This window comes from Cryptomeria japonica, chromosome 4 (assembly GCF_030272615.1).
Source record: "Cryptomeria japonica chromosome 4, Sugi_1.0, whole genome shotgun sequence".
NCBI lineage: Eukaryota > Viridiplantae > Streptophyta > Pinopsida > Cupressales > Cupressaceae > Cryptomeria > Cryptomeria japonica.
The window spans coordinates 242,802,743-242,820,882 of NC_081408.1; the positions used below are offsets into that span (position 1 = coordinate 242,802,743).

The window sequence follows — 18,140 nt, forward strand, 5'->3', positions numbered from 1 at the left end:
CTGCAGTCAATGTGACTGGGAAAATCCCTACGGGTAATAATATGAGGCTGGTAATATTATTAATGCAATTCGATATTACTAATGCCATTTAATATTATTAATACAATTTAATATTATTAATATAATATTATTAAATATAATAGGTGGCTATTAATATAATATAGTATTGTCAATACAAGTAGTTGTTGTTAATATAATATCATATTGTCAATACAATATGAAGTTGATAATGTAAAATAATATTGTTAATTCAATACAAGTAATACGACATAAGAAGAGGAATATAAAAGGAAGCCATGGTAGATCAGAAAGGGAAAAAAGAATAATATAATGATTGTAAATCTAGATATCGATATAATAATAGATATTAATATAATAATTATAATTCATATAACTAAAAATTAATAAATATCTGAATGATTTATAAATGAATCGGAATAAGATTAATTATTTAGTATGGTAAGATAGCAAGTACTTGATAGACTAAAGAAAGAATAGAACATCTCAAATTTGATTCATGTTAAGATAGTCTTGACTGTTAATCAAGTTAGTTTAAGTCATAAGTACTTTGAAAATAGATTAATTATGGTTAAAATTGACTACACCCTAGTAGGGGACATTACACCAAACACCTCAGCAATAGCATCCTCAGCAAGGTAGGCGATAGCAACGCCCTTAGGAGTCTTGATCATTCGCGTGAGAGGATCATAACACCGTGCACACTCCAAGATAAGCTCACTGCATTGTATGGACTGTGGAAATCCAGCGGCATGAAAAATACCACTCTTCATAATGTTCACATATGTTGGGGAAGGAATCTGATTTCCAACTCCGAACATCCACTGCTGCATCTGGTTCAGGGCCAGGAAATGCATGTTTGTATCTGTGATCTCCTTCGATCTGAATGAAATCTTATGCTCTGGATAGAATCCAGTCTCCAGTATCTTCAGTAGTTCTTTCATTTCTTTAAATCTAGACTTTGACATCGCACCTGTACGAAGCTTGAAGTAAGAACTTAGGAAAATAATAAAATTCCTGACTTTCTAAAGATTTTAAGCTAATTAGAGCATAAAGTCAGGAAAATACTCCACACTCTTGGTAGATCTTGACAATTAGATTCAAAATGTGACAACGTTAGGGCATGGAAACCCTCTATAAAATTCATTAATACCTCCTTATACTTAGAAATTATACAACCTAAAGTGCACAGGAGTATACTGGATCAACGATGACTAAGGAAAGGTGTGAAAGGTTGTGTTTTCACACAAAGTATGTCTGAGGACACCTTCCACAGTCAACAATGGAGGTCAACAAAATCTGAAGACAACTTGAAAATTAAACTTTTAAAACATGTTGTGATCATCTAGATATGCATAAATTTGATGAGAATCAACCTTCCAAAGCAAACACAAGAAAATCTGAGCATGTATGTAGGGCTGGAAATGACAACTTAGTCTGAAGACAAATCTGGAAATGAGGTTTTCAGACTTACCAGCACCCTTAGTAATGATAAAATACTAAGAAATAAAGTCCGGAATGAAGCAAAAATGCTTCCCAAGTGAAATTGCAAAGTAGGTAGGTGGCTGGAAAAAATTGTTTTCTGAGGACAGCACCCCTACAATGGAGTTTCAGGTCTGTAATAATGGAAGATAACTCTCAAAATTGATTGAAAATGTCTCCAATCAGCTCCTTGGATAAAATCGCTTAAGGCATAAAATAGCTGGGAACAAGGTATCAGTCTGAAAATTGATTTTCCAGCCAACTATGGAGGTCAAACAAGCTGCAACAATGGAGGACAAACTCAAATCTGCAAAATATCAGCAAGTTGGGAATGATGGCAGCCACCGAGTGTGAAAGGAATCCACCCCAAACAATGGCACAAATACTTGCATAAATAAAATCGAAATTTCCAGCTATGGCGCCATTTTGGAAAATCTGAAAATGTCTTCAATCAAACTCGAATCTGCAACACAATCTGCAATAAAGGTCTGGGATAGCCAACAATAATGGTGGAGGCAAGGAAAATCGCCAAAGCCTTCAATTACCACAAATCGCCATCTTCACAAAAAACGCCAAACTTGGAAAAATCGTAGCACTAAGCCATTAATGGCAGCCACCAAAAGGTTGCTAAGCTGGAAAAAATGGAGGAGAAAAGAATCCTCAATCCAACACTTCACCAAAACACTTTACCAAAATTAGCCAATAAGAGAGAAAAATCGCCTTGCATGGAGACACCTGGAAGATTTAAATAATAAAATATTGCTGGAGACTCCTCTCTTATACTTGCTTTTGCCTCTCACTTTCACCACATAAGCAATGTGGGATAAAACACTTGCTTATATACTTGTTTGGTAAAACTAACTTGCTTCTAGAAGGGTAAAAACATTAAATGCTCATTCCAAGTTATTTAATTTTGTTTTTAAAATTTTAAATAATCGTCAATCATCATTTAAAAACAATTGAAATGGGGCTCATTTATTAAATATTTCAATTTAAGTCAAAATTGAGCCTCTGGGGGAAAATCGATATGGGTAGGGATTAAGAAATCCCATTAAAAATCATTTAAAAATGCCAAAATTTTCCCCACAAGGGAAAATCAATATTAGTATGGATAAAAATCCATGCTAAAACTCATCAAAATGCACATAAAATAGGCCAGGGGAAAATCGATATGTGCATGGATAAAGAATCCACACAAAAATTCACTTCGTTTGCCCAAAAACACTCCCTAGTGGAATTTCGACCTCAGTCTGGATGAAAATCCGGACTCAAAATTCATCATATTGCTCTCAGTGGAAAATCGATTTGTGTATGGACTGAGAGTCTACACAAAAATCTGCATTAACTTGTCACAAAACAGCCTGGTGGAAAATCGACCAAGGCATGGAATCATCCTCAACTTCATCCGCACTCTAGTCCGCACTCCAGTCTGCACTTCCGGTGGAAAAATGAAGGCAGTCAGGACAAAATCCTAACACTTAGTCAAATTTGATGTTTCTAGGGGAAAAACGACCCAGGCATGGATAAACAGTGGTGGAAAATCATAGCCAATATGGATTTCAGGGGAAACCCATGTGTAGTGTGGATTTTGAGTGGGGAAAACCATGGGTAGTCAGAAATACGAGGGGAAAAGCACCTCTAGCATGGACTTTTGACCTTTTAATCCTTAGAATATGGATTTCCCTTAGGAATTTGACATTTTATCCACTCAAAATCGCTAGAAAACCTTAAAACTTGATAAAACTCAACTAGATTTAGGCAAATTTTCCAAAGATCTAAGCGAAACACAAGGAAATTTGTCAGGATAAAGTGTGAAATCAACTTGAATAATACCTTAGGAGCGAGAAAACAACTCCAAAAGGTCTGAAAATACCTTGGCTCTTTAAAATCACCGATGCGCGTGTTTAAAACACGTTAACGCTCAAAAAGGTCAACACTTAGACAAAAATTTAGGATCATTAAAATATCAACGTTTGCAACTTGATCCTATAACCTCAAAACCCCTAAACGGCACTAGCCATGATCAAAACTCCGAGACTCGGGCACAGGAAACACAAAATTGTCCACTAAGCAGCCAAAACCCTAACCTAACAATGCAGAAAGCAGGAAAAGAGGGGGTCCCCATTAGCAATGGGGCGATGTGTGAAAAGGTCACAACAGGTAGCTTGTACAACACATAGCTACTGGAAGTGGCATTGTAGCTCATAGTGGTTCACGTGAATTGAACCAAATGTTGACTTTGATGCTTTTGATGAAGAGCAACATGAAGATTATTAAATATTGATAGTAATTTTCACTGTGTATTGACATTTGACAAATCACTAAGTTATAAATTTGTGAGTATTCTCATTTTTGCAAACTATGAGGTATTCAAGGAAAAAAACAAATGTCATACCAGGTACCCATACCAGTTATTAAATATTGATAGTAATTTTCACAATGTATTGACATTTGACAAATCACTAAGTTATAAATTTGTGAGTATTCTCATTTTTGCAAACTATTAGGTATTCAAGGGAAAAAAAAAATGTCATACCAGGTACCCATACCCATACCTGCAGCCATGCCAAAACTGGTAACTTACTTTTTTATAGGTGTGTGTTACCTATGAGTTGAGACCAATCAGCATTCAACACGATATGATGTGTACCATTTTCACACTCATAAGAAGGTAGAGATGGAGGAACATTTTATTTTCAGCTCTAATATCTATAATGAAATCTGAAAGAGACATCATTGTTTATTAGGATTTTTTATTGTTAGAGACCATAAGCTTTAGTAGTCCATGGTAATTTGAAAGAATTTTTTCTGAACCAAAATTGTAAAAAGTATCTCTTTAAAAATTCACCATTTACAATAATTTCAAAAAATAATTAACATTGATTATCCGTACATTTCATACATAACACTTACAAACACTATCAGATAGGGGTCTCTATTATGATGACACCTTTGGGTTATTCAGTAATCCCTCTAATTATAAGAATTATTGCCCTACAAATGGAAGTTTTGAAATATCAATATTGGTTTTTACTAACCCTTGTAGCTTAATTGACACAGGGAACATGAATCAATTTTTGCTCACTCTTAACATGGGTTGTACAAAGACTCAAGAGTATCTTGTGTTAACCTCTTCTTTACCAAAACTAGAGGTGTATGGCCACATACACTCGACAAGTATTCAATTTTAGATCTCAATCTTTGCAAGTGACTTTTAGGACCACCAAATTCATTACTTCCTTCTTTTGTCCTATCTCTTTCATTGGAAATGTCAAGCACTCAATGGCTGCTCTAGCCACAAACTCAGATAGTGATAGATCTGTGAAACATCATCCCCTCTTTCTAGTGGCCACCAAAGGGCTCAGTTTCCTACTTCTCACAGCCAACCTAGATGGTGAACCACCCTGCCTCATTTACTGTTTAGACCATAAGAGCATAGAATCAATAAAAGTTTTCTGTCTGAAGTGCTGTCAACCTTAGATATGAAAAGAAACACTAGAAGGAGCACATTGTTTCCTTCTTGGGTTGACTGACAAGGTGTCAACATCATTGGAAAGATCCTCATGTGCATTTCGACATGAAATAGCTTTGATTCTACATTAATATAATTTTATTGTTAGTCTTTCACAAAGTATTCCTCTTTTTAGGTTTTCCATTGAGCTTAGGTTGTTATCGCATCAATGCTTTGGGATTGTAATACATTAATTGAGTCTTTCTTCCATAGGCAATAAGATTAAACCCCCAAAAGGGGTATATCATAAAGGCTATGTATAGGACCAAGATGACAGTTACAACTGTATAAAGGCCTAAAGAAAGCAACCACATGCCTCTATGGAATATTACAAGTCCTTTGCATACACCTCTAAAACATATTGGTATTAGATTATCTCTGCTTTCTTTTATGACTCGTCCTTAGCTTTGGATGCAAAGATGAAGAAACGTCCTATATTTGTAATTGTAGTTATCAAATTTTATTTGAACCATTTATCCAAGAAAAGATCTAGTCCTCGTTTCAAAAGAGTAAAATGTTGAGAACATCTATGTACTTGCCACAATAGAGACTACATTAGCAAATATCTTATGGCTTCGAAAGAGTTAAAAATGTTAAGGACCTCTTTGGGTTTGCAAACAACTGAGTCATGTTAGGAATTACCTTTATAAGTTATAAGCTTTCAACTTTGTCAGAGTTTAGATTTGGAAAATCAAGGAATCCATGGCTTATAAATGAAAAGGCATGTCACATTTTCAAACTTACTCGTTACTACCATAAACCCAAAAATAAGGCAGTGATTTCCATCTACAGAATACCTGACTATAAATGAAATCAAACAGTGTATGGCAACCCAAAATTCGCATATCATCTTGCCGATTCTGCTCAAGAAGTGTATGGATCATGCTCAGGAGACTGATAGCAAAAAGTGGCCTACAATTAAAAACAAAGAAAAACAGTCAAGATGTTTTATTTCTTCAAAAAGATTTGAATTTCTCATTTAAAGAAGTGAATATGACATTTGTCAAATCAATCTCATCAGTAAACTCAAATTAATAAATCAAAAAAGGCACAATGAGGAGGAAAACAATATATTAGAAAACAGAGGCCCCTCACATTAAAAATGGTCAGCGCTAGAAACAATTACAACTAGAATGGCAGTTAGCAATGGAAATGTAGCGAGTTATAAGAATAATCATATTGAAAAGCATCCACTACCAATTATAAAAAAAAAAAGAATACTCAACATTTAAATAAGTATATAAGATAAATTATAAGAAATATTTTATGATGGATTGAAAAGTAAAATGCCAAGGCATTTTATAATTAATCTCCTTGTTTAACATTAAACAACATTTCTTTATTTCTTCATTTACAGAGATTAGCTGAAGTTACAAGAACCAAGAATAAGTTGTGAACAAATATGACATGAAGTCTAAAACAAGGAAACGAGTTTACTGTAGCTAAAACATATTGATGATGCAGAAACAGAAAACTAGATAATTGCTAGATTTTTGAACATGAATTTCATGCTATATAGACAAAAAGTTTCAAAGAATTTCCAAAAATTAAAAAATAGTGACTTCAAAAATTTATTTATTATAAAGGCCAAATTGTATCGATAATAGATGTGGGTTATAATATCAGCTCAGCTCCCAGCCATGACAGAAGCAGGGAAGTGGAGTTTCGAATCACATTTAGGCATAAACACATGACCAACCATCTAACCGTCCAACCAACACATGGAATACTAAAAGTCGCACAACTATATTCTGACAATATTATGACGCCAACATACCACACATATCACCAAAAATAATTTCTCCATATGGATGATCGATCTATATACATAGGCATTGCCACACACTATGAATCAATAGTTGCTCACTTAAAATAGTCAATGACTTCATGTTTTCCTATATAGTCACCACTAACAACTCCAAGCTTGTGGTAGCACAATCAAACATTTCATCACTTATGACTGACTGCTTGTGGTCCTTTGTGTCATCTTCCAAAACATTATCCTAGCCTCAAGTAGTGTTGTATGAACTCCAGCTCTACTGCAAGTGCTCCAACAATGCTATTCATGTTTGCAACAACACTATTTTCAATTTGTGGTTGTGAGTTCTTCTCCAAATTACTTTTGGTTGCTACCACAAAATCACCAGATGTAAACCAACATGTATACTGTACCACATCTGAAACTCATCACATCTCGCCACATTGCATTATGTAGACAATCTCTTACTTCAGGAACTCGGCAAGTGAACATCACCCAAGTCCCAACAATATCTACATTTTTCAGTATTGCGATAGAGCACATTTTATATGACTACAATAAGGTGTTGCTAGTAGCCTAGTACTAATTACATGCCATAAGCAGTCCGTTATAGCCACTAGGTGGAGGATGTAGTTTTTGAGGGCCAAAGCATTGAGCCCATTTTCCTCAACCTCCTTGGCAGATACATGGATGTTGGCATCCAAGCTTTTGAAGGCATTGATGATAGCAACAGAACTAGTAACACAGTCAGACTGAGCATGGTGCAAGGAAGTTGCCTTGTAGGGTGAGTTAATAAAATAATTCGATAGGGTGAGGCAGGGTCCAAGTTCTACTAGATTGAAGAATGTTCATAACCGAAATTGCTGTTTACATATTGAATGGCTTCTTAATGAACTATGCTGTGGGGTTGTCAGTAGCACCTTGAGTGGCATTTCAAATAAAAAATGTCTGTTGAGCATGGGGGCATATCTAAAAAGCCCAAGGGCATAGCACTGAGTATTCACCCTCAAATGTTTGGATTGTGGTGTTGAAGAGTGGGCAAGGAGTTTAGGGCAAGGAGTTTAAATTTAACGTGAGAAGATTGGAGTTCTAGGAAACCCATGGCCTAAGCAAGAGGAGAAGAACATAAATGAGATGCACTAGAAATCAATGTTATCGAGAATGATATTGTCAATCACCTTCAATATATTGTCTTCATTATAAACCTTGATGGGGCAATATCCTTGATGACCTCCAACCATGGCCTACACAAAGCCATTAACCCTAATTTTGGATGTATTCCTTGCCTTTCACCTTTCTGTAGAAAACCTGATAAGATAGGTACTTTACTTTATTGCAATAAAAGAATTGAATCTACTTTTATTTCGACCCTAGCAAGGGCCCAAAAAACATCCTATAAGGCCATGTCCAATCTTATTGGTGGGGCAAGGCTCTTGATTAGAGTTTTATTTATAAGGAAATTTTGATAATAAAAACAAGATCTAAATTGATCTATGGGATTTTAATTTTCTTTGATTTCCTTTATTTATTCATCATTTTTCTCCTTCTAGAAGCTTTACTTGGAGGATGCAGCTGGTGAGAGGGTAAGGTGGATAGCAGATGGTGTTACATGGGGCATGTGATATTGATGATTAGTTATTGCATGCAAAGCTTCTTGCAAAACTCAAGCCATGGTTCTTGTTGTGACCTTTTTCACACATCGCCCCATTGCAAATGGGGACCCTCTCTTTTTCCTGCTTTCTAGGATTTTGTTAGTATCCTGTGACCATTTGCTGCAGTTTCACCAAGCCTTGTCCAGTTCAGAACATTTCAGGCCCTAATGATTGAAAGTTAGTTTTTTGCAAGTTATGTGATTCCGAAGTGTGAACACCACCAGAGTGCTTAGAGAGGCCAAAGGATGAAGATCGCAATTGATTTAAACGAATTTGGACAACTTTCTATTTTTAGAAAGTTTGCTTTTTTGTTTTTTCCTATTTTTTAGGAAGTTTCGTTTTTGGCATTTTTAGCCCAATCCCCGGTATGGCTATTTTTAGAAAGTTTTTCCTATTTTTTAGGGATGTCTGCTTTTTGCTTTTTCAGGATGTAAACCTAGGGTTTACACTTGCACCACTGACCTGCTTCGACTGGAACTCGAAAATTCCAAGTTTTGACCTAAAAAGCTGAATCCCTAGATTTCAGGCCTTTTTTTGCTTTTTCGGGATGCAAACCTAGGGTTTACACTTGCACCACGGACCAGCTTCGACCGGAACTCGAAAATTCCAAGTTTTGACCTAAAAAAGTTGAATCCCTAGATTTTAGGCTTTTTTTTTTTCGGGATGCAAACCTAGGGTTTACACTTGCACCACGGACCAGCTTCGACCGGAACTCGAAAATTCCAAGTTTTGACCTAAAAAAGCTGAATCCCTAGATTTTAGGCTTTTTTTGCTTTTTCGGGATGCAAACCTAGGGTTTACACTTGCACCACTGACCTACTTCGACCGGAACTCGAAAATTCCAAGTTTTGACCTAAAAAAGCTGAGTACCTAGATTTTAGGCTTTTTGCTTTTTCGGGATGCAAACCTAGGGTTTACACTTGTACTACTGACCAGCTTCGACCGGAACCCGAAAATTCCAAGTTTTGACCTAAAAAGCTGAATCCCTAGATTTTAGGCTTTTTGCTTTTTCAGATGATCCACCTAAGCATGGATTTCAAATTTCAAGTTAATCCGGTTAAATTAGATTAAGCTGTGAAATTTTGAAGTTCCTCTGAAAATCTTCTAAGTCTGGCTAACGAAAGGTTTTGTAGGTACAAATGAGGCTATCCAGAAGTCCGCCATGTGTTGAAGAGGCCATGATGGCCAGCACGCTAAAGTCCACCCATGAGGGGATGTGTTGAAGACCGCCTTGCATGGAGCAACCATCAAAGTCCGCCATGTATGCATTGGAGGTCATGGAGGAGGCACCACCAAAGTCCGCCCAACCATGTAGGATACTCTCCAAAGTCCGCCACTGTCTTGTAGGTCATGTGAGGGGAGCCTTCCAAAGTCCGCCCAATATGGAGAGCCTTCCAAAGTCCGCCCTCTTGAGAGCCTTCCAAAGTCCGCCTTGAAGAGCAAAGGTCTACAAGTCCGCCCATGTTGGAGATGTCCAAAACTCCGCCATGTTGGGAGGTAGACCAAAACTCCGCCAAGATGGGAGAGATGTGTTGAAGCCCGCCCAAGAGGAGCGATGCCTAAAGTCCGCCCTAGGAGGTGTCTCCAAAGCCCGCTCAAGGTGGGAGTGTAGCCTAAAGTCCGCCCAAGCAAGAAGAGGGGCCATGAAGGAGCTAACATTAAAGTCCGCCCAAGGAGGAGCACTCTCACAAGTCCGCCAAAGTTTGGGGGGTCACATGGGTGCTAAGCCCAAAGTCCGCCATGAGTTTGGAGGCCATGGGTGTCATAGCCAAAGTCCGCCCAAGATGGAGAAGGTACCAAAGTCCGCCATAGTCATGTGGAAGCTAACAACAAAGTCCGCCCAAGCTTGCCAAGTGTTGGGAGCAACCTCCAAAGTCCGCCATAGGCTAGGAGGGTCCATGGGTGTCATAGCCAAAGTCCGCCAGGATGATGGAGACCTTGAGGGTGCCTACTCCAAAGTCTGCCCCACCTAGAGAGGCCATGGAGGAATCAACACCAAAGTCCGCCAAGGAAAAGGAGGCCATGTGGGAGCAAGAGTCAAAGTCCGCCCCAATGCCTTAGTCAAATTTTCACTTTAATGGAGGCCATGAAGGAGTTCTAGCCAAAGTCCGCCATACCTTGGAGAGGTTGGCAAAGTCCGCCAAAATTTGAAAAAGATGAAGATAAAATTCGAAAAATCAACCTACACATGGAAGGTCAAACAAAGTTAACATGATGTCACAAAATCCACAGAGATTTCAAAATTAAATCCAAAATGAAGAAATATCTAAATAAAAAAAAAAATCCTCAAAATAAATCCAAAATGGAAAGTTTTTTTTGAGAATATTGAGAGAATATTAAAAAGTTATTGAGATATTAATTCAAAATGGAAAGGATTTTTTTGAAAGGGAATATTGGAGGATTAATGAATATCTTCAAACTTAAATCAAAATGGAAAGTTTTTCTTTAGAATTAGAAGTATGAGTTGGATGATTTTAGGGGTTTTGCTTAAATCAAATTCATTATTACACCAAGAAGTTCGAAATTACTAAGGACAGCTTAGTAAAGTATGTCAGTTTGAAGATCATCTGGAGGAAATTCTAGATATTGCTGGAAGTGGGATAATATTTTTGGCAGAAGGCTTACAGATTTCTAGAGAAAGGCATCTTTTCTGAATTTTCTCAATATTTTGGAGAAAAGTCTAGCCTTACTCCTATCCAAGACAAAGGTGAAATTAACATTGTGAATTTTCTGAATATTTTCCAGAATTTAATAAATGATTTTTTCGAAAATTTTGGAGAAAGAAAATCATTTTTTTTTGGCTAAGTATGAAAAAATTTTGGAAGTTTTAACACTTGATGGTGACTTCAACCGACCTCAAGGCTGAGGGTCTGGAGGTGAAAATTTAATTTTTGTGGCTAAGTATGAGAGTAAAAAATGGAAAATTTTCCAACACTTAGCCATTTCGCGGCCCCATAGTTTTTTTTTGAAATTTTGCAGAAATTTTCTAAAGTTTTCATCATTCATCTGCAGGTCTTGAGCACCATGAAGTTCCAGGTAGATAAAGATGCTCCTCCAGAGTCGAGGATGACTTCCAAGTGGAAGAACATCAGCAACACCAACCTCGGACGCATCAATCTGAGAGAGTTTAAGAAGCGAATGTTTGGTCTGAACAACCTTGTGCCTACCACCATTGCGCGAAAAATGATGAAGAGTGGTATCGTGCACGCTGTCGGCTTCCTCCCCACCATGCAGTGCAATGAACTAGTAGTTGAATGTGCCAAACACTACAACCCCATCAGTAAGGATATTGTTGCACCTGATGGAAGAGTGTTGGCGAATGTCAGCGATGAGGCCATCAGAGAGGCCTTCAGGATCCCTGAGTACCACAACGCAGTATATATGACCAAGGACGAAGCTGACAATCTATACCACGATCACCTGGAAGAATATGATGCCATAGTTAATCATTCCTGGCTAGACAAGCCAAGGAAGGGCGCCTCCAAACTCCAGAGAAAGAGCCTAGTGCGAGCATACTTCAAGGAGGACACTGGGGACATGATTGTCTTGCTCAATAGAATAATAGGAAATCCTCAGGGAGCTCCATTCGAACCCTGGATGTATTATTTCATTAATGAAATAATCAATGGAGTAAAAATGATAGACTGGGCCCGTATGATCAGCGACAACCTAGACAGCCAGCTAAGGAATCTGGAGGCGAATAGGACTTTCTTCATGAGTTCTTACTTGTTCTATTCTTTAGCCAGGACCTACAGGTACAGAGGTCTCACTTGTAGAGGAGAAGTTGGGAACAAGGAGAACCAATTTCCGGTATATGATTGCTATCCCCAGCTCCATATGGAGAAGAAGTTCCATTTCAAAAGGGTGAATGATGCCTTTCTGATGCACATTACCCGGACCCTTCAAGGTGGCCTGCACCAGAGGCTCTCTCAAGAGTTTATGGACTTCATCGGTCAGTTCAGGTGTTGGTACATCCAATATCCAAAGTTCACTTACCTCCGAATTCAGGGATTCTCTGGGCCTCCATACAAGCTTCCAGCTTACCCTACCAACCGAGTGGTGTTGCTCGAGGTTGTGAGACAATTGGAGGAGTATATAGTGATTCAAAGGGATAAGCAGAAGAAGGCAGGGACATCCTCACTTACAATTGGTAATGGGCTAGAAACATGTCCATCATCACAAGCTGCAGCTACCGCTGAGAAAGAACTGGCCTGGTATCCCTTCTACTAATACAAGGCAAGAAAAGATTTCGATCCATTCCATAGGATAAAGAAGATCGAAGGGACAACATTTGAGCACAGACTGGATCTAGAAGACTACTGGGCTAATGCGGCCGATAGTTTCGAGATCCGGAAGAGGTTCTGGTCAAGAATTCCTTTAAGTATGGTTAGAGCAACGGAAGTATTCAAAGTTGCCGATCAGGTAGAAGAAAGCCTAGAACTTCAACAGCCAGGTTTTGAGAAGATGAAGAATGAACCTTTAGTCTTGATAGATTGGACAGAGGGAGAAAAATCAGATCTAGCAGACCTCATGAGGTCGGTGGTTGAGTACTCAAGGTGGTGGGCGTCTGAAAAGACAAAACAGTTGAAGGCCAAAGGTGTGGTTCTAACTTATGAATTAATGGGAGCGGATGATACTCTGTCCGTCTACCCTTGTACCTCCGCCGGTGATGCTCGGAATCCAGAAAGTGTTGGATCTCGAAAGAGAAAGGAGTTGGGTGGAAGCTCCACAAAGTGCACAGGGAAAAGGGTTGTAGTTGAGAAAAGAGAATCCAACGAAAGTCACTCCATCCTAAGTGTTGCTTCCATTGCGCCTGATCAGAGTACAATTGGGGAACAAGAGATGAACATCTATGTGATTGATGATGAAGTAAGAGTGCTTTCCCAGCCAGCTGAGGAAGTGGTGGAGAAGGTCTTCCGAACTCCAGACAGGGGGCAGGTTGAAGCCCCTACAATCTTCTTGGATGGCATACCAGCGAACCCAGGAGAAGCAGACGATGAGTTTGATCGGAACACTGTAGAACAATCAACCATTCCTGATTGACTGAGAGCAAGGATAAAGGCCAAGGTTCCCAAGGATGCCCACTCAACCGAGGAGGTTACCGCAGCATTCCTGGAGAAGGTGAATGAACCCGCTGTAGCTAAACCGCCCAAACCAGCTAGGAAGTTCTCCCTAATTTAGAGAGACAGTGTCGGATTCAGGACAGTCCAGATAGCAGTGCCCAAAGAAGGGAAGACTAGGGACAATGTCACCGCAAATGACTACAAGATTACCACCATAGAGATGGGTAAGCCTACCCAGGACCAGGAGATCCAATACTTTGATGACTCTTGTAACGTTCTAAAGACGAGGTTGGCTCATGAGAAAGAAAAGAGGAAGAAAGTGGAAGAAGAGAACCAACAGTGGAGGAAGTATGTTCTCATCTTACCAGCCCGCTCAACCATGAAGTCCCGGCTACTCCACCACAGCCTCTTCAGTAGGGATCAATGAAGGACTATGATGATATGAAGGGATCATACACTCAAGAAAAGGAGTGGATTTCAGACGCTGTGATACGTGCTGACACCCTGGTAGAAAACTTAGTATCAACACATGAGGCAACTTCTTTGTTGATTGATCGTATCCAGGATCTATCATCCAATTGGGAAGAAGTGGATGAAATTCAGAACGAAATACTCCCTCACCTGAAGGTTATCCGAGGCATGTCAAAGAAGAGCTTAGTGGATGCAGGCATCATACAGGCAAGAGACAGGTACGACTTCGGCACGTGGTACTATGCTCTGGTCACTCAGATTGAGGTTCTGAAGAAATCCGAGACCAAGTGTTTTGAGACAGAGGCAAGGGTTAGAGAGATCCTGGGCAAGGTATTCCGTGTGGCGTCAGAGATCTGGCAAAAGGAAAGCCTAAGGGAGAAGCATTTACAAGCAGAGAACCTAAGAGCCAGGATTCAGGCAAGCTTCTTCCGAGATTCAGGGATGATTAACAAAGGCGATCTTTCGAAGATTGCAAACTTCCTCTCCATTGATGACAACTTCCTCACCCACGCAGTGGAGTGGGAAGGCATCCTTGCCACATGCACCGATGATGTGGATCTCATCGACTTCCAAATTGGCGGTTTGCCAGGTGTCACCATGGAGGAGGTCAAGCTCGTGGTGTCCAGATACGTTGAATCTTTGAAAGAGGAAAGTGGCCACTCACCTCAGTAAAATTGGTAGCTACGCCACTTGTCACTCTTTCGTTTGCTTGAACTGATACTATTTCGGGAAACCCTAATTAGGGTTTAGGACTTTCAATCTTGGCCCTTGATCACTGTTTGATCTTGGTCGTTCATTTATTTTTGAGAAACTATATAAGGTTACCTCCTCTCATTTGAAAAGGGTGAGGTTTTTGATGTATTGTTGCTTAAGGTCATTTCCAGATAATATATTGCATGTGCGCTGCTTTGTAATCTCTATTATTTGAATGATTTGCATGGTTTCAATTGCCTCAACACTTAGTTAAAATTAACTTAGATTTGCTTCCATTGTTGTTAATTCGAATGAAGGATTTGATAAGTGTCAATTGATGGTGTATCTCCACTCATACTTTTGGTGTATAGATGATTTCCATCTCACCGTGCAAAGTTAGTCTGAGCCCATCCCCTGTGCATCCCAACATCTCGATCATAAGCACAACCCATTGAAGATTGCACCGGCCTTGTGTAGTTGTCCCTAGTGTGGCGAAGCAAGGTTTGGTTTCTCGAGAACACCCACTTGATACCGTCTCCAAAATTCGTAGGATTAGATTAGCCTTCCTAAACCCTATCTATTTTTCCCTTTCTTTTGAAAGTCTAAATCCCAGAAAATCCAAAAAAAAAAAAGAAGAGCCTAAATTGCTAAATCCATCTAGGTCCAGCAGTTCAAGAATACTTGTCAAACATAAGTCCCCCTTGAAAATTTCAGCATACACTACCCAAGAAGCTATTCCACTAAAGTCGCTTGTTCGCACATATAGACCTTGGAATCAGTAGTGATTTTTCAAGAGAGGATAGAATACCTTCGGGTATCCTATCCTAATGTTTGGTAGATGATAAAACAAACACCAACAGTTCCTCCTTGTTGTAAGCTTGTGATGGTCTTCTTGGATCAACATGTAGGCCATTAATGACTTTGTTTATCAAGACTACAGAGGGCTGCTATTAGGACATAAACTAACCTGATACCTAATGTCCTAGAAACTTTTTGTCCATTTAGTGCGGAGATGAAGACACTTGTGAAAATAAAATCTTTTGCCCCAATAGTGCTTTGATCATCAACCACTTCCATAGGTGACACAATGACAACATAGACCTGCAGATGTATACCATGCCTAGAGCTGTTAACATCCATTGAATATCATCATTGCAAACAAGAGATTCTTTTTCTATTTTGGGCTAGTGATCCAAAGGCTGAATCATTTGCACCTGTTTTTTAAATATGCCTGTCTGAGATATTTGAGCTTTTTCTTATAGCAGTACATTGCATACCTTTGACGTGGGTATTTTCTATCCACCATTTCCACAATTCACTGTGACATTTTGGATGGAGGAACCATATTCTCTCAAGTCTGAGTTGTGATCTTATTTGGATCTGGTCTTTGAGTTTGATTTCTAGCTTATGAGTCAATGGTCCAAGATTTCATCGATGCCTAGAGCCAATCAGTTGTTCTTGTGTTGCTAAGATCTCGGTTAACACTTCATCTCAGACTATTTTTGAGTGATGCTCCATTGCTGCTCTACTAGTGTGATTTTGGAGGAAATGTTGTTACAGACTTATTTACTCCAGATTCTCATCCTTAGTTTGAGATATTTGAGCTTTTGCATAAACCCGTATGATGAGCTAAAAACTTGCCTATGTCTTCCTTCTTAAAAAGCCCTTTTTACACCTTAGATTATCCTTTAATGCTATCCTTCATCCTTATTTTGCCAATTAATTAATCATTTCAAACAAAAGATGTTTAATATGTTGAAAAAGATAAAATGAGTATGTTGTTATTTGTGTTAATGAGGATTTAATTAGAATGGTTGTACTTATGAACAGGGTTCCTGTCGCTGGCTGTTAGGGGAATGTGTAGAGGAGAGTCACCAAAAATCTTCATTATCTTTTCTGTTCTGATAATGTCTAAAGCCAATGGCTAAATGATGATCTATGTAATAACTGTAGGTTGTTCACAGACTGAAGTTGTTTATTTTTTATGGATGCAAATTAAAAAGACTATTGACCGCAGTTATAGGCCGTAGGCCTATAACTGAATTGCAGTCACCATATACTTATAAATATGTATAAGCTTTTGACATTCAATAATATATGATATAGAAAACCTTTACTCATTTGTGGATGAAAGCTATTCAAGTGCTACAAGTTTTGATGTTAACGTGATAAACTATTCACCCTGCAAACCAGGAGCAAGAGCCCAGTCATTGAGGAAGCACAGTGACATTTTGTTTTCTATTAGCGTGTTGTGTTCTGTTTCCTTTTGGATTATTAGTGCTTTTATTGTGTTTGAATTGTGATCCATATTAGCATTGAAAGTTCAGGTTGTCAGAAGATTATATTGTGTGGTTTGATTACTCAAATTTCCTTAAGTTAAAATATGATATAATGAATTCAAAAGCATCTTTGATTTGGTTTGTTTGCGATTTCAATCAAGCTGAATTTTATATCAGGTAAACATTTAGAAATATGTTAATAGTGTGTTCTATTTGATTTGTTTAAATTAAGGATCTCTTGCATTTCAGCTATGAAGGATAGAGACTGAAGAGGCATGATTGGTTCCTGTCGCTCTGTTTTATTCCTGCCCCTCTGTTCTGTGGCAAAACCTAAATAAAACAATACAACTTGTGTGTTAAATATCCTACAATTGAATTTATCTGCATTCCATTATATTCAATTTGCTAACTTCAGCCCTTTATCATATTGCTATTACGCCTTTCTAAAGCTTAAGATTCCCAAATTGACATAAGGAACAAACTGAGTTTACTGTCTAAGTTCAGTCATAGTTTTAAAAGATATCTTTATTTACAATTTTGTCCCATCATTTTGGCGTCATTGCCGAGAAAAGGCGTTGAAGCCCTGAAAATCTAGTAAGTTGAGTTAGGAGCTTATTGAACAATCCAAACCTAAGCCTCGCATCACCTTTGATTCCAGGGAGATTATTGATGCACCTGATGGAACATTATACATTACTACGAGAATTTAGGGAAATCTCTAACGAGGAGTGCTTGTTGATCTAGTATGTATGGCGAATGTTATTACTGAAGAACATCTTTATACTCAACAATTTCATCAAGATGCCTATGACAAATCTGATGTTATGATTAAGGTGCGTGATGTTTTCACTTGTCCTACTATAGGCTCTATCACTCTTCCAGTTGAGATTGGCACTAAGTGCTTAGATGTTACCTTCGCTATTATCCCTACCTCTGATCAATTTTGTGTGAAGTTGGGACATCCTTGGATCTCTTCCATGAAAGCAATACCTTCTACCATCCACAAGCATTTGAAGTTTCCCTAACAATGGGTGTATTATCACAATCAATCATAGCCTTTTCCAACCAACAGCAAGACGTTGAATTTCACCCTTGATTACTTTTGGCCTCAACAACCTAAACCATTGAAACCTAAAAATGATGCTCTTTTCATATCTTACCAAAAATGGAAAAATGAAATGATATCACCGTTGAGTAAAACTAAGGATCCAT

At 38.5% G+C, this 18,140-nt stretch overlaps 1 protein-coding gene across 1 annotated transcript in view; it reads right to left on the reverse strand.

Annotated features, from left to right (window-relative positions):
- The window catches only part of LOC131065516 (protein SEMI-ROLLED LEAF 2), a 198,064-nt gene that overhangs the window by 158,672 nt on the left and 21,252 nt on the right, over positions 1-18,140 (reverse strand). Inside the window, exon 5 of the mRNA XM_058000022.2 lies at positions 5,809-5,923. Coding sequence (XP_057856005.2) covers positions 5,809-5,923 — 115 coding nt within the window. The remainder of the gene's footprint in view (positions 1-5,808; positions 5,924-18,140) is intronic.